This window comes from Acartia tonsa, chromosome 9 (genome assembly GCF_053477335.1).
Source record: "Acartia tonsa isolate MP-2025a chromosome 9, ASM5347733v1, whole genome shotgun sequence".
In the NCBI taxonomy this organism is placed as follows: domain Eukaryota; kingdom Metazoa; phylum Arthropoda; class Copepoda; order Calanoida; family Acartiidae; genus Acartia; species Acartia tonsa.
Window position 1 is genome coordinate 40,309,799 of NC_137268.1, and position 15,664 is coordinate 40,325,462.

A 15,664-nucleotide genomic window follows, 5' to 3' on the forward strand; every position below is an offset into this window, starting at 1 on the left:
CAATGAGGGAAGAGGGTACTCATGGAGATAATTATTGTTATTTAAAATGATAACGCAATAAAATTTAAGTGTATTAATTAATTTAAATATGCTATAACTTCCCTAATTATTGTCTGCTTTTAAGCAACAATAAGTTCTTTTAATTTGTTGACTATACCTTTTAAAAACTATGTAATACCATTATGTCGATATTTTTGATTTAACTGTTTTTTGTCGACAACATATATTGATATTATTAAAGTTTTATTTTATCAAACGACATTTATTACCAAATAGTAATCTTACAACGACATTATACAAAATTTTAAAAGTTCTTGGAGCCTCTTTGATAATTTTATGTACGTAAAAAGTTTAAAAATAAACTTTAGCATGCTTTTAAAATGTTTCTACAATATTTACATCATAGAATAAATTGTCATATTTATATTATATTTTATTCTTAATAATTTTTGAAATTTTATCATTACGTCAGGATTTAATTTTAAATTTTAGAGCATGATATTTCATTTATTGAGAAAAAAATTAACATTTATTTAAAACAATCTATGACAATTGTGGATTGTTGTCTTCGCTTTAGGTTGCTATTTCCCCTGTCATTAATTGGTCAGTTGGTTTATCCATTAGGTGGGGAGGAGATTAGTTTAGAGATTAAATCAATTTGAATCTGGGGTAAAATAAAGGACTAGTTATTTATCGCATCGTTTTATAGACAGCTTTTAACGGATAGTAAAATAAAAAAAAATAAGATTTATTCCAACTTTGTTTTTCTTTAATTTCTTACTCTTTTTTTTAAAATGATTGATCTTAACTATTACCCAAAAATATTTAAAATCTACTTATTGAGTGATTTAATAGATATTATTATAAAAAACGAGAAAAAAATAACTGTATATTATTTGTTAAAAACAAATTTAATTTTAGAATTATATATAGTACTTTTTTAGGGTATAGTCCTTTCCACGACATCCCTCCATAAGGGGCGATTCTTTGTATTTTTCACAGTAGCTTTTCTCCTATTTCTAGCCCCTGCGGGGGGCTCTAACCCTGCGGGGCCAATTACCTAACCCTGTGGGGCAATCACCTAACACAATATAACCTAACCTAACCTAAAATAACCTATAAAAAAACATTTTAAAAATACGATTAATCGCCCCTTATGGAGGGATGTCGTGGAAAGGACTATACCCCTTTTTTAAATTCACGTAGATACATATTAAATCAAACCAGAAAAATCTACTTCATATTTTTTATTAAAGGACTGTTTTATATTTGATACTAAAATGCTAATTCTCTGTAAATCTGGATCAAAATTTATAATCTAAGCTTGCTATTTTTGTTTTGAAAAGGATATATCATGAGTTGTATTTTCAAGATTTTTAAAGTTATTTAAAAACTACATGGTAAAAGCATTTTTTTTTTATAAAGAATGACTTTATGAACACTTTTATATGTATACAAAATAAATCATCAAAAGAAAAGTAAACATTTTTTGTAGTTTCACTTATGAAATATTTTCTATAAAACTCCCTCTTTATTAAGTGTTACTTATTAATCATTATTATTTATTTGTGATCATTTATGAAATGTACTATAAATATTTAGATTTTATGATGGAGATAGGTCGATAGGAGATTAAATATTCTTCCCAAATTCATTAAGATTAAAATTCTATTATACTTTTAAAAACTTAAGTTTGGAGTTAGATTTTTTTCTTCTATTTACCTATCTCTAAGTTTTTATTTACTAAGCATTTTTTTGTTTTCTTTTTCATGTGATTTCTTAACTTTTATCAAAAAAATCTACTTAACTGTGAACATTTTTTAAAAAATTTTACTTACTAAATGTATTGATATTCTATATTATATTATTATGTATTTTTACAATTTGTATATTTTATTCCCATACAGCGACTTAAATTAAGGTAATTAGATCATGTAATGTTTTTGTGTTTTTTAAATTCTTTTTAAACAGATTTAAACATGATTTTAGTATCTCTACTTTTCTTAATTCACATGCACCTTTAGTCTTGAGGGGAGAAGACAATGGCTGATAATTAAATCTAGACGCCAATCTTTTTTTCAATAATTTACAAACTACTTAAAGCCAACTTTACTCGTCAATTTTAGGGAGGAGATGAATTTATTGTCCATTGTCCTATCCCTTTTTATAAAACTTATTTAAATGTATACCTGATTTTTAATCATGAAGGGGGGTTGGGGTAATGGAATTTGAAACCCCAAATTTGATGAACACGATCTATGATTCGTTGGATTAAGAAACTTTTGTGTATTTTAAACCTTCATTGGTTAGCAAATACTATCAGTGTCCCAAATTATCGTAGATTTTGGTGTGTACATCAATTTATCATCCATTGTCTTATCCCTTAAGATCCCCATATCCACCAGATATAGGAACATATAGTTTCAATAAATAAAACAGTAGGTTATGGCAAATAAAAAATTACATATTGCAAGTAAAACAATATTTATTTGAATAAAATATCCTACAACAGATGTATACTTAATGGATATAGTATACGTGGATATTATGACAGGGATAATTGTGTCGTCAATATTAGAGTGAAACAATAGAGGGAGAAAGGTTTAACAACTGTATCTCCCCATCGCAACCGTCTCGTGCAACCTCTCTATTGGGTCATTGAAAATCAACCAATGGTATTGCTTATATTAACACTGCCAAGTAGCAGAAAATAATTTAAAAGCAGACGAAAGAGGCCTTTGAAATAGGAAGGGAGGTAGTTGTCTGTATATACATCTCTACTATAGATCTGTTTCGTCAATTTTAGTTGCTACAATTGTCCTCTTTTATTAGTCAGTCCTTTCCTCGAGTTGGAGGGGATGGGGTAAAGGAGGAGGATGGGTGTTATCGATTTTTAGCTAGAAAATAGCTTATTATTTGTGTATGCGAGAATCTGTCACACTATCCACATATTCTATATCCATTGTATTGATGTTAAGTATATTGTTTGCCCTGATCTACTTAGTATTAATCAGAAAACATGTTCCTACTTTTGGAAATCACCATGTACGCAATTTTAATGGATTTAGAATATACTTGGATATTATGACAGGAGAAAAATTTTCGTCAAATTAGGTTGCAATTTCCCCCTGGCTTTTATTGTTCGGGCCGTTTATCCAGTGTTAGGGGAGGGGATGGGGGATCGGTATTTTGACCCACAACAGAGTTCACTTTATTAAAGAACATGAAAATCTGGTGTAAGATCCAAGTAATAATATATCCATTGCAATTTATTATTTAAGTACTAAAAATTTCAGAATGTTCTGTTGATGGTTTATAAAGTTAAAATGTTGGAAATTGAAGGGGTGGGGGATGAGGTAAGTTTTACTTTTTGTAATATTGCAACATAATAGATGATTTGGAAATTTTGACACAACGATTCCTAGGACAAACACGCACATTATTTTATGCGAGGCATCTCTATAATCAAATCTTAAAAATAAAAATTGTCATTTTACAGTATCCTGTATTTACGCAATTTTGCAACAAATTCATTTTATTTACAAATTTGTTTAGACTCACAAATTAATGTACTGCTTTTGATTTAAGTTTTGATACTCAAAAAGATGTTGGTATTGTATGTCTGTCCTTCTCTGATTTTAGAGTGTTGCTTATATCAATGTTGTCATCCTTGTTTTAATCCTGGGACATCAGTAAAGCTTATTTATTTTTATTAGTTATCGAAATGGTAAACTATAGACAAAAAAACATTACTACTACGAAGATTTTATTAATATGATAATAATAATACCTATCGAATTCACCTAAATGTGAGATTGTACCTAATAGTTGTTGTTTTTAAATAATAGTAAAACACTAGAGGGAGAAAGGGTTAAATAACTGTATCTCCCCATCGCAACCGCCTTGTGCAACCTTTCTATTGGGTCATTGAAAATCAACTAATGGTGTCGCTTATATGAATATAGCCAAGTAGCAGAAAATAATTTATAAGCAGACGAAAGAGGTCTTTGAAAAAGGAAGGGAGGTAGTTGTCTGTATATACATCTATAATATAGATCTGTCGTTTTTAAGGTGGTTGTTTGCGGTGGAATCAGTGTAATATTAGCTTACTGCCTCTATAAAACATTATCATTCATGGCTATAAACTCAGAAGTAAGTCTAATTTCTTTCTGAATTTTGAAGACTGTTAATTTCTTCCTATAGTATTTTAAATAGATTAATTTTAAATGATAATTTAATTGCATAAACATGAGAGTACAATGTTTATTCATGCTCGGTGAAGCAGGGGGTGAGAAGATATTTGCTGTTTATTACACTAGTTCCCTAGTATTTATTAGAACGTTTTCTTATTCGTTGGCTCAACAACTTTGGGGACTTTTATTAAATTTTGGTTGATTGTTTCACTAAGCAGTGTTTCGGAGCCGGGAGCCGTGGAGCCGCCATAATTTGCTGGAGCCGGAGCCGTAATTTTAGTTAAAAAACGGCTCCGGCTCCGGACTAGATAAATAAAGAGATTTTTTAAAAATTTTAATTTGGTAACTCTGTTTTGTCATGTACAAATGCCCTTTTTAAGTTTTTCAATTCCATTTTTATCAAAAATTGAACTTATAAAACCTTCAAAAGTCAAAAATAAAAAATATTTTTTTTTATGGGGGGAAAATATGTCGAGTTTTTCTTGATTTTAGGTTGGAGCCGGAGCCGCACCAAAATCAAACGGCTCCAACACGCTGTCACTAAGTTGAGTGTCCAAACTTTTCAACGACTACATGTAATCTACAGAAGCTGTAATTTTGTGGATGTACATCAATTTATCGCTCATTGTCATATCCCTTAAGATAGATACCTGAATTTAAATATCTTTTGTATAGGAAAGTAATGGAAGTAATACTCAAGTACCTCTGGACCAAAATGGTAAGTAAATGGATTTATTATTACTTGGGTCTTACACCAGGGTATCTTGTGAAATTTGTAGCTGGCTAAAATAACGATGTCTCCCATCCACCCCTTTTTTCCTGACATAATATCCACTTTATTCTACATACATTTTAGTAAAGGTTTATTATTTGTAGCAAAGCGGTTCAATAATTACGTTATATCTGTTTATCCGTTCAACCTAATAAGTTGGATGGGTGCAATGGGTTGAGGGTGTACCAAAATTTACCAAAGAGGATAACGTCCAAAAATGTCCTTTTACTCAAAACTAACTAGGTACCTATTTAGAGATAATTAAATCATAAACTTGATATGTTTTTGTTTTTACTTTGAATTTTAATATATTTAGGCCAAACCAGAACTAATAATATGGATTATATTTAGGCCAAACCAGAACTAATAATATGGATTGCGCCATTTGTCTTTCAGAAACAAGGTAAGTTTTCAATAAAATCATTGAAAGAATTTCACATGGTCATTCTGGATTAATGATCTATATAAGGGGTAATTTTTATATTTTACAATTTTGGGGTACATTTATTTTTTGTCCCTTGGACTATACCTTTTCCTTTAATACCCCTTAAAATTACAAAATATTTTTGTAACAAAAATTTCTATATTTGTAGATACGCTGTAAAAACCAACTGTGGTCATAGTTATTGTGGTAGCTGCTTTTTTGAGGTATTTTCATTTTGTTTTTCAATATTTCTTATCTTTTATCTCAGTCTAATAAATACATTTCTTCAAATTTTAATTTAACAATAAATTATCTATCTATATATCATCTAGAAATGGAGACGCACTAGTTAACTATCAGCTACTTACTGTCCTCACTGTAGACATAAACTCTATCTATCTATTAATATATCTAGGTATGGAGACGTACTAGTCAACTATCATGCAGCTACTCACTGCCCTTACTTTAGACATAAACTCACTATCTATCTATCTATATATCTAGGTATGGAGACGCACTAGTTAACTATCAGCTACTCACTACCCTTGCTGTAGACATAAACTCTATCTATCTATATATCTAGGTATGGAGACGCACTAGTCAACTATCAGCTACTCACTACCCTTGCTGCAGACATAAACTCTATCTATCTATATATATAGGTATGGAGACGCACTAGTCAACTATCAGCTACTCACTGCCCTTACTGTAATCATAAACCACTCTATCTATCTATTTATATATATAGGTATGGAGACGCACTAGTCAACTATCAGTTACTCACTGCCCTTACTGTAATAATAAAACCACTCTATCTATCTATTTATATATCTAGGTATGGAGACGCACTAGTCAACTATCAGCTACTCACTGCCCTTACTGTAGACAGAAACTCTCTATCTTTCTATATATCTAGGTATGGAGACGCACTAGTCAACTATCAGCTACTTACTGCCCTTGCTGTAGACATAAACTCTATCTATCTATATATATAGGTATGGAGACGCACTAGTCAACTGTCAGCTACTCCCTGCCCTTACTGCACTGTATACATAAACTCTATCTATCTATATATCTAGGTATGGAGACGCACTAGTCAACTATCAGCTACTTACTGCCCTTACTGTAGACATAAACTTTCTACCTTTCTATATATATAGGTATGGAGACGCACTAGTCAACTATCAGCTACTCACTGCCCTTACTGTAGACATAAACTTTCTACCTTTCTATATATATATCTAGGTATGGAGACGCACTAGTCAACTATCAGCTACTTACTGCCCTTACTGTAGACATAAACTTTCTACCTTTCTATATATATAGGTATGGAGACGCACTAGTCAACTATCAGCTACTCACTGCCCTTACTGTAGACATAAACTTTCTACCTTTCTATATATATATCTAGGTATGGAGACGCACTAGTCAACTATCAGCTACTTACTGCCCTTACTGTAGACATAAACTTTCTACCTTTCTATATATATAGGTATGGAGACGCACTAGTCAACTATCAGCTACTCACTGCCCTTACTGTAGACAGAAAATTACTCTCCTTCTTACCTATTTTTCACAAGGAATAATATTATTTTAATTATTATAAACTTGACTTTTACAAAGCAATTAACTAACAGTTTTTGTCAAACTACGTAAATTCTATGTAATAGGTTACCAATTATTAGTAGTTAGCATGGCGTCATAATTTTTGATATTTAAAATTGCACATACTGCTGCTCTGCCAGAAGTGTGAAATTACACCAAAAATAATATTTTTTTGTTGGTCTAACAAGTATGATGACAGTTAAAACTTATATAAGAATAAGATTTATTTTCAAATCGGTTTAGTTATGATAAACATATTACATAGCATTTTCAGATATAAATCACATCATTTATAAACTTTAACTAATGTGTTATCTACGATTATGAGGCATTCCATAAACCAGAGGTGTATTAAATGGGGCCTTCAGTGTTAAATATAATTTAAGTATTTACATATTTTAAAAAGTATTTTAAAAATTAAAATGATGTGTTCAGAAAAAAAATAAATAAATTGATTTTTAATCCTAATCTAAGCTCTCTCACAAGCAGTATTATATAAAATGGCTCAAATTTCTTGCTAAATAATATTAAAACAAAGAAAGAAAATCCGAATTGATAGGTGAAAATAATCAAAACCATGGCTATGCTAACTAAAGTTTATATAAGATTATCAGGAAAGCATTCATTGCAGACAGCCTTAGTACATACTGTTTCAACTTGAATCATTAAATAAGCTGTAAGATTTTTAATAAACATTTTACGTGGTTGATAAGAATTAAGAAGATCATTAAAGCAATTTTTATTCCAAAGGTTAGGTAAACAAAAGTTTGGGAGATTCTCAATGCTTTTGTATCTAATAATAGGGATATAAATATGATTACCATCCAATCTCCTGTTGTTTCTTATATCATTATAAATCTCGTTTTTCTTTTCCATGTCTCATGGAAAGAGTGTGGAAGTTTGTCATTTATATATTCATTTAAATGTTGTGCCATTAAAGGCCCTGAAAATCCTATTCTATGTTAGATTCATCATATTATTAAGCTTAGTATAATTATCCTTATTAAAATGTTTTCAACAAAATTAATACTTGGAAAATATCATGCGTCACAAGGTAGGTATAGTAAACAATGTCATTTCTAGTTAATTAAAAACAACTAAATGATATTAGGGTATTTTTCCTTTATTAAAGTAACAGTATGTCTATCTCTCTGTACCTAAAGATCTTGCTAACTGCTGTATCGATTTGGCTTTCTTTTACGGTGAAGCGTCTTATAGTTTCCGAAACAATTTTTAAAAAAACTATTTTTGGGATGGGTATCTCAACCTCAAGAATTCTGTACTTCAAGACAAAATTTTTAAAAAGATGACAACTTCCATAAGCAAAGTTAATCATATCTGATTTTTTTTTTGGGGGGGGGAGGAGTATAGTAAAAAATTTAGGTTTTCACTTATTTTTATGATTCGCCCTTTCAAATTCAAATCCATAGGAGATTATTAATATACATATATATCATATATAATTTAATAATAATATATCATCAATGTTGCTATAATATATTTGGCATTTGAAATCTCCGTAATTTTTGTTTATTGTTTATTTTTTTCAATTTTTGTAAAAACACTAGGTAGAGTTAGTTAAATTGTTTGATTCAATTGACATATTCAAAGAAAATAAACGCTCCAATAAGTTTATTGATTAAGGGGGGGGGGGGGAAGTTTGTACACTTATAGGAAATGAAATTCAGTACCAAAGATTGGGAGGGCACTGTGGGTTTGTTTTTAAAGTTATCAACCTAATTCTTTTTGTAGGCTCTCTTATATGACTGGATATACACGTATTTCTTTGAAAATTGAATTTCGGCACTTTCCTTCTAGGGGCTTGTGGAGCAATAGACCCCCAAAAACACTAAAAATATGAGTTCTGAACTTATTTTTAAAGATATCAACCTGATTTTTTTATAATACTTTTTTAACATAACCGAATCAACAAACCATTACAGATTTCATTTTGGGACTTTCCTTCTAGGGCCTAGTGGAGCAATAGACCCCCCAAAACACTAAAAATATGAGTTCTGACCTTATTTTTAAAGATATCAACCTGATTTTTTTTAATAATACTTTTTTAATATAACCGAATCAACAAACCATTACAGATTTAATTTTGGGACTTTCCTTCTAGGGGCTTGTGGAGCAATAGACCTCCAAAACACTAAAAATATGAGTTCTGACCTTTTTTTTAAAGATATCAACCTGATTTTTTTTATAATACTTTTTTAACAAAACCGAATCAACAAACCATTACAGATTTCATTTTGGGACTTTCCTTCTAGGGCCTTGTGGAGCAAAAGACCCCCAAAAACACTAAAAATATGAGTTCTAACCTTATTTTTAAAGATATCAACCTGATTTTTTTTATAATACTTTTTTAACATAACTGAATCAAAGAACCATTACAGATTTCATTTTCGGACTTTCCTTCTAGGGTGTAGTGGAGCAAAAGACCCCTAAAACACTAAAAATATGAAATCTGACCTTATTTTTAAAGATATCAACCTGATTTTTTTAAACACTTTTTTAACATAACCGAACTTGGTAACTTTTACAGATTTCATTTGGGACTTTCCTTCTAGAAGCTAGTGGGGCAAAAGACCCCCTAAAATATTTTTAGAGATATTGAGCTGATTTTTTTCAATCGGTTATGTTGAAAAAGTATTATTTTTAAAAAATCAGGTAGATATCTTTAAAAATAAGCACAGAACTCATATTTTTAGTGTTTTTTGGGGTCTTTTGCTCCACAAGGCCCTAGAAGGAAAGTCCCAAAATGAAATCTGTAATGGTTTGTTGATTCGTTATGTTAAAAAAGTATTATAAAAAAAAATCAGGTTGATATCTTTAAAAATAAGGTAAGAACTCATATTTTTAGTGTTTTGGGGGTCTATTGCTCCACAAGCCCCTAGAAGGAAAGTCCAAAATGAAATCCATAATGGTTTCTTCAATCGGTTATGTTGAAAAAGTATTATTTTTAAAAAATCAGGTAGATATCTTTAAAAATAAGCACAAAACTCATATTTTTAGTGTTTTTTGGGGTCTTTTGCTCCACAAGGCCCTAGAAGGAATGTCTCAAAATGAAATCTGTAATGGTTTGTTGATTCGTTATGTTAAAAAAGTATTATTAAAAAAAATCAGGTTGATATCTTTAAAAATAAGGTAAGAACTCATATTTTTAGTGTTTTGGGGGTCTATTGCTCCACAAGCCCCTAGAAGGAAAGTCCCAAAATTAAATCTGTAATGGTTCGTTGATTCGGTTATGTTAAAAAAGTATTATTAAAAAAAATCAGGTTGATATCTTTAAAAATAAGGTCAGAACTCATATTTTTAGTGTTTTGGGGGGTCTATTGCTCCACAAGCCCCTAGAAGGAAAGTCCCCAAATGAAATCTGTAATGGTTCGTTGATTCGGTTATGTTAAAAAAATATTATAAAAAAAAATCAAGTTGATATCTTTAAAAATAAGTTCAGAACTCATATTTTTAGTGTTTTGGGGGGTCTATTGCTCCACAAGCCCCTAGAAGGAAAGTGCCGAAATTCAATTTTCAAAGAAATACGTGTATATCCAGTCATATAAGAGAGCCTACAAAAAGAATTAGGTTGATAACTTTAAAAACAAGCCCACAGTGCCCTCCCAATCTTTGGTACTGAATTTCATTTCCTATAAGTGTACAATCCCCCCCCCCCCCTTAAACAAATAACTTTTTTTAATATCTTACAATTCTGTAAACATTTTTTTTACAAGGAAAATTTACTAGACGGAACCAAAAAAAACGTGGATATTGATTTACTAAAGGTTTAAATGATGAAGAAAGGGCATACAAATCAGCTAATTGTTTTTTTCTAATGGTGTCTTTGGTGGGATTGTGGCTATTGTCTCGATTATTTAAAATTCATCAATAAACAATAAAGATATATAATTACTGGGATGTTGGCTCGGTATATTTTCATATACTTTGTTCAGTGCTATAGAGCCGCTTATTTTTTTTGTGGCTTCGGATCCGGCTCCTTCCTAAAATGGAAAATAGAAACTTAATAAAACCAATTTAAAATACTTAACAGGGTTTCCAAGTTATAAAGTTTAAACTTTAAGTTTAATCATGGTATAAAAAATTATATAAAGCTTTAACCCATCACCCCTCCTACTGGATAAACAAACTGACCAATAAATGAGTAAGTAAGCTAAATTGTTACTTATTCTTTGTTCATTGATCCTATAAAATAATAATAAAAACATGACAGATGAGCGAAGTACAGAAGACCCTGGTGAAATAGAAACTAGAAATGGTATTCTGACAAATATCCATCTATATAACCAAAGATATTCAGGTTAGATATCTAATTTTCTATCAGTTTGATTTTCTATTTTTAAAATTTAAGTAACAATATGTAATCCGTGCCTTTTTTTCTTGTGTCTTTATTTAAGAGTAGAGTGCCCCCCCCCTCCACTCTAATTCTTCAAACCTGTCCTGGACCAATGTGAGATAGAGATCCTGATATCTATCTTTATTTGTAGATTAGGCCTCTAGGGGCACGTAAGTGGAGGGGGAGGGTCAATTTCCCCCCATTTTTATTATATTTTTAAGAAGAAAAATCACAAAATTTTATTTTGGAAAGTACATTTTTTCTAGGGGAGATTTCTCTTGGTAGAATGGATATCCTCCACCAAAATAGTTATATACCTTTAGATCTTCCGCCACCGTCCAAAAACCTTATAAAAGCATTATTTATTAATGTATTTGTACAGGTGAACCTAGATCCTGGCTCCAGGTTCTGCAGGATGCTCCAACCCTCCTCACTCACTTGGTTACCTCCTTCTTCTCTGGAGGTGATGTTTATTTCTGTTTAAATCAGGCAATTAATAATCCGTGAAAAGAGGGAAGGGGTAAAAATAAGTTTGTCTTAGTAGATAATTCCAAATTGTCTGATTTTGCGAAAATAGGCAAAACAATTTAGTCGGAAAACCGCTTGCAACTTTTCCTTTAGTAGAGTTCCTTTGACTTTTAGAATTGGTTGCATCCCCCCCCCCCCCATGTTATCAAAGATTGACAGAATATTTGGAATATTTATTCCAGCATGTTGAATAAACAACTATTCTTTATATTTTTTCATAATTGTATCCATCTATCTATCTATTCATCCATTATAACACTATTTGTTTTAGAAGATCATTTTACAATCATGTTCCAGCTCAGAATATTCGTTCTTGTTCTCTTCTATCTACTTTATCTACTTTCTCCCCTCGATTTAATTCCAGAGGTAACGTTTATCTACTCAATAATGAATATAAGCCATATAGTTATTAGGGTTGGGCCGGATATCCGGTCATTTTCAATATCCGGCCGGATACCGGATATTGAAACTATATATATCCGGTTAGTTGCCGGATATCCAGCGTTGGCCTGATATCCGGCCCAACCCTAATAGTTATAAACTTTTCCACCAATTCAAACAAGAGATGTAGGGGACATTAGGCCGTTTAATACACTTGTTCCCAAAGTTTCATAATAATGTTTTCTTGTTCGTTGCTTTAACAACTTTTGGGACCTTTATTGACTTGCGATTGTCTGGCTCATTGATTTGAGTGTCCAAACTTTTCAACTACTAGTTGTAATCTACAGAAGGGGTAATTTTGTGTATCATCACTGGTATGTATCCCTTTAGATCCTTAAATTCAAACCTTTTTAATGCTTTCTTGTAGCTTGTATAAACATAAGAACCTCAAAAACAAAGACTTCCAAAAATATTTGTATGTCCAACTTCTTAGGTTTTTATTTTATTTTTGGTATTCATGTTTTATTTGATTTTGATTAGGTATAATCTTTCAAAATCATGTCTTAATACGAAGGGAAACCTATATAATTAGGGCAATACGCTAAAGCTAGTTTATTTTTATTCTAAATTAAGAAAACTTAATAACAAATGTAAAAATAAAGATAATTACAAATTTGTATCTCCACGCGAATCAAAGCAAATACGTGGATAAAAAAAACAATTATAATTAGATATTTATGTATTCAATACCAATAATGAATATTTTCACTAGTAGCACAGCACTACAAAAATAATACAATAAGATATTAAATTATAAAAGTAGAGAATGACATCAAAAACTACAAATCCAAAACTTCTTCAGCTTAACAATGAGAAACCATTTTTCGAGAATTTTTGGGACCAGTAAAAATTACAGTCCATGGCAATGTCCCCTCCCCCCCTGCATATCTTAGATTTAGAATATGTCACCTTTTTCTACTGATATCATTCTTGTTAACGAACTAGTTCCTTAGCCTGTAGCTTTAAGGTGAGGGCGGGGAGTCAAAAAATAGCCTAAAACCACATAAAGACCTTTATATAGCTTTCCTGAAGAGTAGAAATAATTCAGACCAGCAGTTAAAGAGATCTTTAGCCTCAGAAAAAAAGTAACGTACATACTAACATCATATCCTAGTTATATAATAGCTACGCTTTTTAATATATCAAATATTAAATTTTTTAATAATGAATATTAGATATTGTGTTAATTATGTAAGATTTTTTGGATCAAGTACAGTTCACGATAAAATGTTCCTGGTATCGATTATCTCCAAAAATCGATGAACTTTAAAGGCTGCTAACGGCCAAACAGCGAGATTATGCTCTGGCTAAAGTTTAACCGACAAAAGAATCTTGAAGTGCACATAAATAAGAACTTATTTTACGCGTTTTTATTCAGTGAAGCTTTTTCTGTTTATCATTGGATCTTGGCTATTTCAGACTATTTTAGCCCTTCTTATGTCGCTTTAAACGGTGTGCGGGCATGACATGTACGTTTAACCGTTTGGTAGCTATCAGCCTTTAAAAAAAATGATTAGATAATCGATACCAGGAACATTTTACCGTGAACTGCACTAGATCCGATTTTGTGTTTTCTGATCTGTACTCTATAAATATATATATTTGGTCAATTTGTATTATTAAAGCGTGGAGATTTGTTTGAAGAATTTGTACCGTTGGTTACCTTCAATAAGTATTCTTGTCTGTAAGTCTGTCTGAATGTATGTAAAGCTTTTGTGAAATTGAAATAGATCAAGATGCTTTGTATAAAATCTTACAAGCTATATTTTAAGAATGCGTTTTACTTAAAAATACAATATAAATTGCCACATTAAAATCTTTAAATTTACTAGTGGCTACGCCCCTACAAGCCTCTATGGCACTTTCAATATTAGTTTTAAGAAGAAAAATAAAAAAAAATTCATTGCGGCTATTTTGTTCTAGATCTGATTAGATTTCTCATAGGAGGGTGGTAGTTTTAAACCTTCCCACGCCCATTGAGAAGCTAAAGTGGAAAGGAGAACCATATCGGTTAAGTGGTTAGTGACATCTTTTGGTAAAGACACACATATACATCCTGTTACTTAATAATTAAGCTTTTATTCACTTCTAATGCGGCACTGCTAATGGTCATAATTATCCTTGTTAAGATTGCTTTCGGCATAGTGGGTATACTGGACGATATAGTTCTCTTCCTGTTCCTGGCACTATACCTTTCAGAAACTGTCAGGTAAGAATAGTTTATAGGTATTAAAGGCTTTAGAAAAAGACGGTAGAAGAAATAAGCAGTTTTTGAATCCTATTATATAAAGCAGTAAGCCTTTTTTGTCTGTAGCGAAGGATCTCGCTATCCGCTGAACCGATAAAGTTGTCCTTTACAGGCTTCTTATAGGTCCTGAGATTGTTTTAGGCCTTAGTATATAGAGCCTCTAGATGCTAGGGGCGCAGACTCTAGTTTATAGCGGGTGTGAAGGAGGCAAAAAAAAGCCTAAAACCATACCGGAAATTATGTAAATCTTTCTTGAGAAGAAGTACGGAATTATTTAAGTAGTTGTTGAAATCCTACTAAGCTGTTGACAAAAAAAAACGTTAGGTACTACTCTATATCATAGGATTAAGATTTAATATTTTATTTTATTTAAGAGAAGTGATGAGCAGATTAAGCAGCAATAATCAACAACCACAAGAATAAACATTGTTAGTTACAGAGAAGCTATTTAATATAACTATCACAGGAACTATATCAAGCTAACCTACAATAGAGAACCGAATCGGTGTAGTATTTATTGAGATCTTTAGCTTCAGACAAAAAAAACCTTACTACTACATCTTATACCTAACAAGATATATAAAAAATAAATTTAATAAATTATTTCTATGACTGTTTGTATTTTTTTACACAGACAAGTATTTCTAAAATAAAAGGTCTTTTAAAATATAATGATTTATAAATATTTTTCATAATAATTAACATGTTTTGTCAAATCTATAATCAATCATTTTGTAAATCCCTTTTTTTTATTCTTGGAATTCTTAAAATTAATGTTAATGTACCAAAAAATCTAAATTTTTATGTATTTTTGTAAATTTTATATGTTACTTAAATGTTAGTATGTTTTAAAACAAGAGCGATAACAATAATATTAATAAATATTAGAAAATTTAATAGTTATTTATCGCATAGTATGATAGACAGCATTCCACGGATATTAAAAAAAATTAAGATTCAAACTAGCTTTGTCAGCCCCGTGGTTCCGAAGGCCCTGTCTAACAGAACTTGTATTAGTTTTTATGATTTTTATTTTAATATTCGGGGAAACTTGTACGATGCTATACATAATTTTTTTAGTATAGCTGAGAACCGGTTC

At 30.8% G+C, this 15,664-nt stretch overlaps 1 protein-coding gene across 2 annotated transcripts; it reads left to right on the forward strand.

Moving 5' to 3' along the window:
- Positions 1-997: 997 nt before the first annotated feature.
- On the forward strand, positions 998-15,178 carry LOC145328922 (E3 ubiquitin-protein ligase RNF170-like). Of its 2 annotated transcripts, none has more exons than XM_080172875.1 (11): positions 998-3,356; positions 4,072-4,152; positions 4,869-4,911; positions 5,317-5,368; positions 5,559-5,613; positions 6,882-6,967; positions 11,224-11,312; positions 11,731-11,811; positions 12,148-12,242; positions 14,447-14,526; positions 14,940-15,178. In XM_080172875.1, exons 1-11 carry the CDS (start codon positions 3,309-3,311, stop codon positions 14,986-14,988), a joined length of 759 nt encoding a protein of 252 aa, XP_080029001.1. In that variant the 5' UTR covers positions 998-3,308; the 3' UTR covers positions 14,989-15,178. The 2 variants fall into 2 exon arrangements, with proteins under 2 accessions (XP_080029001.1, XP_080029002.1); XM_080172876.1 differs by having other exon boundaries at positions 12,151-12,242.
- Positions 15,179-15,664: the final 486 nt, after the last annotated feature.

What these genes read in the sequence shown, in the direction of transcription:
- LOC145328922 (XM_080172875.1), top strand. Translation starts at nt 3,309, where the DNA reads ATGGTTTATAAAGTTAAAATGTTGGAAATTGAAGGGGTGGGGGATGAG. An exon ending in TTGAAGGGGTGGGGGATGAG is followed by an intron (nt 3,357 to 4,071) that starts GTAAGTTTTACT and finishes GTCGTTTTTAAG; the next exon opens with GTGGTTGTTTGCGGTGGAAT. An exon ending in CCCTCGATTTAATTCCAGAG is followed by an intron (nt 12,243 to 14,446) that starts GTAACGTTTATC and finishes ATCCTTGTTAAG; the next exon opens with ATTGCTTTCGGCATAGTGGG.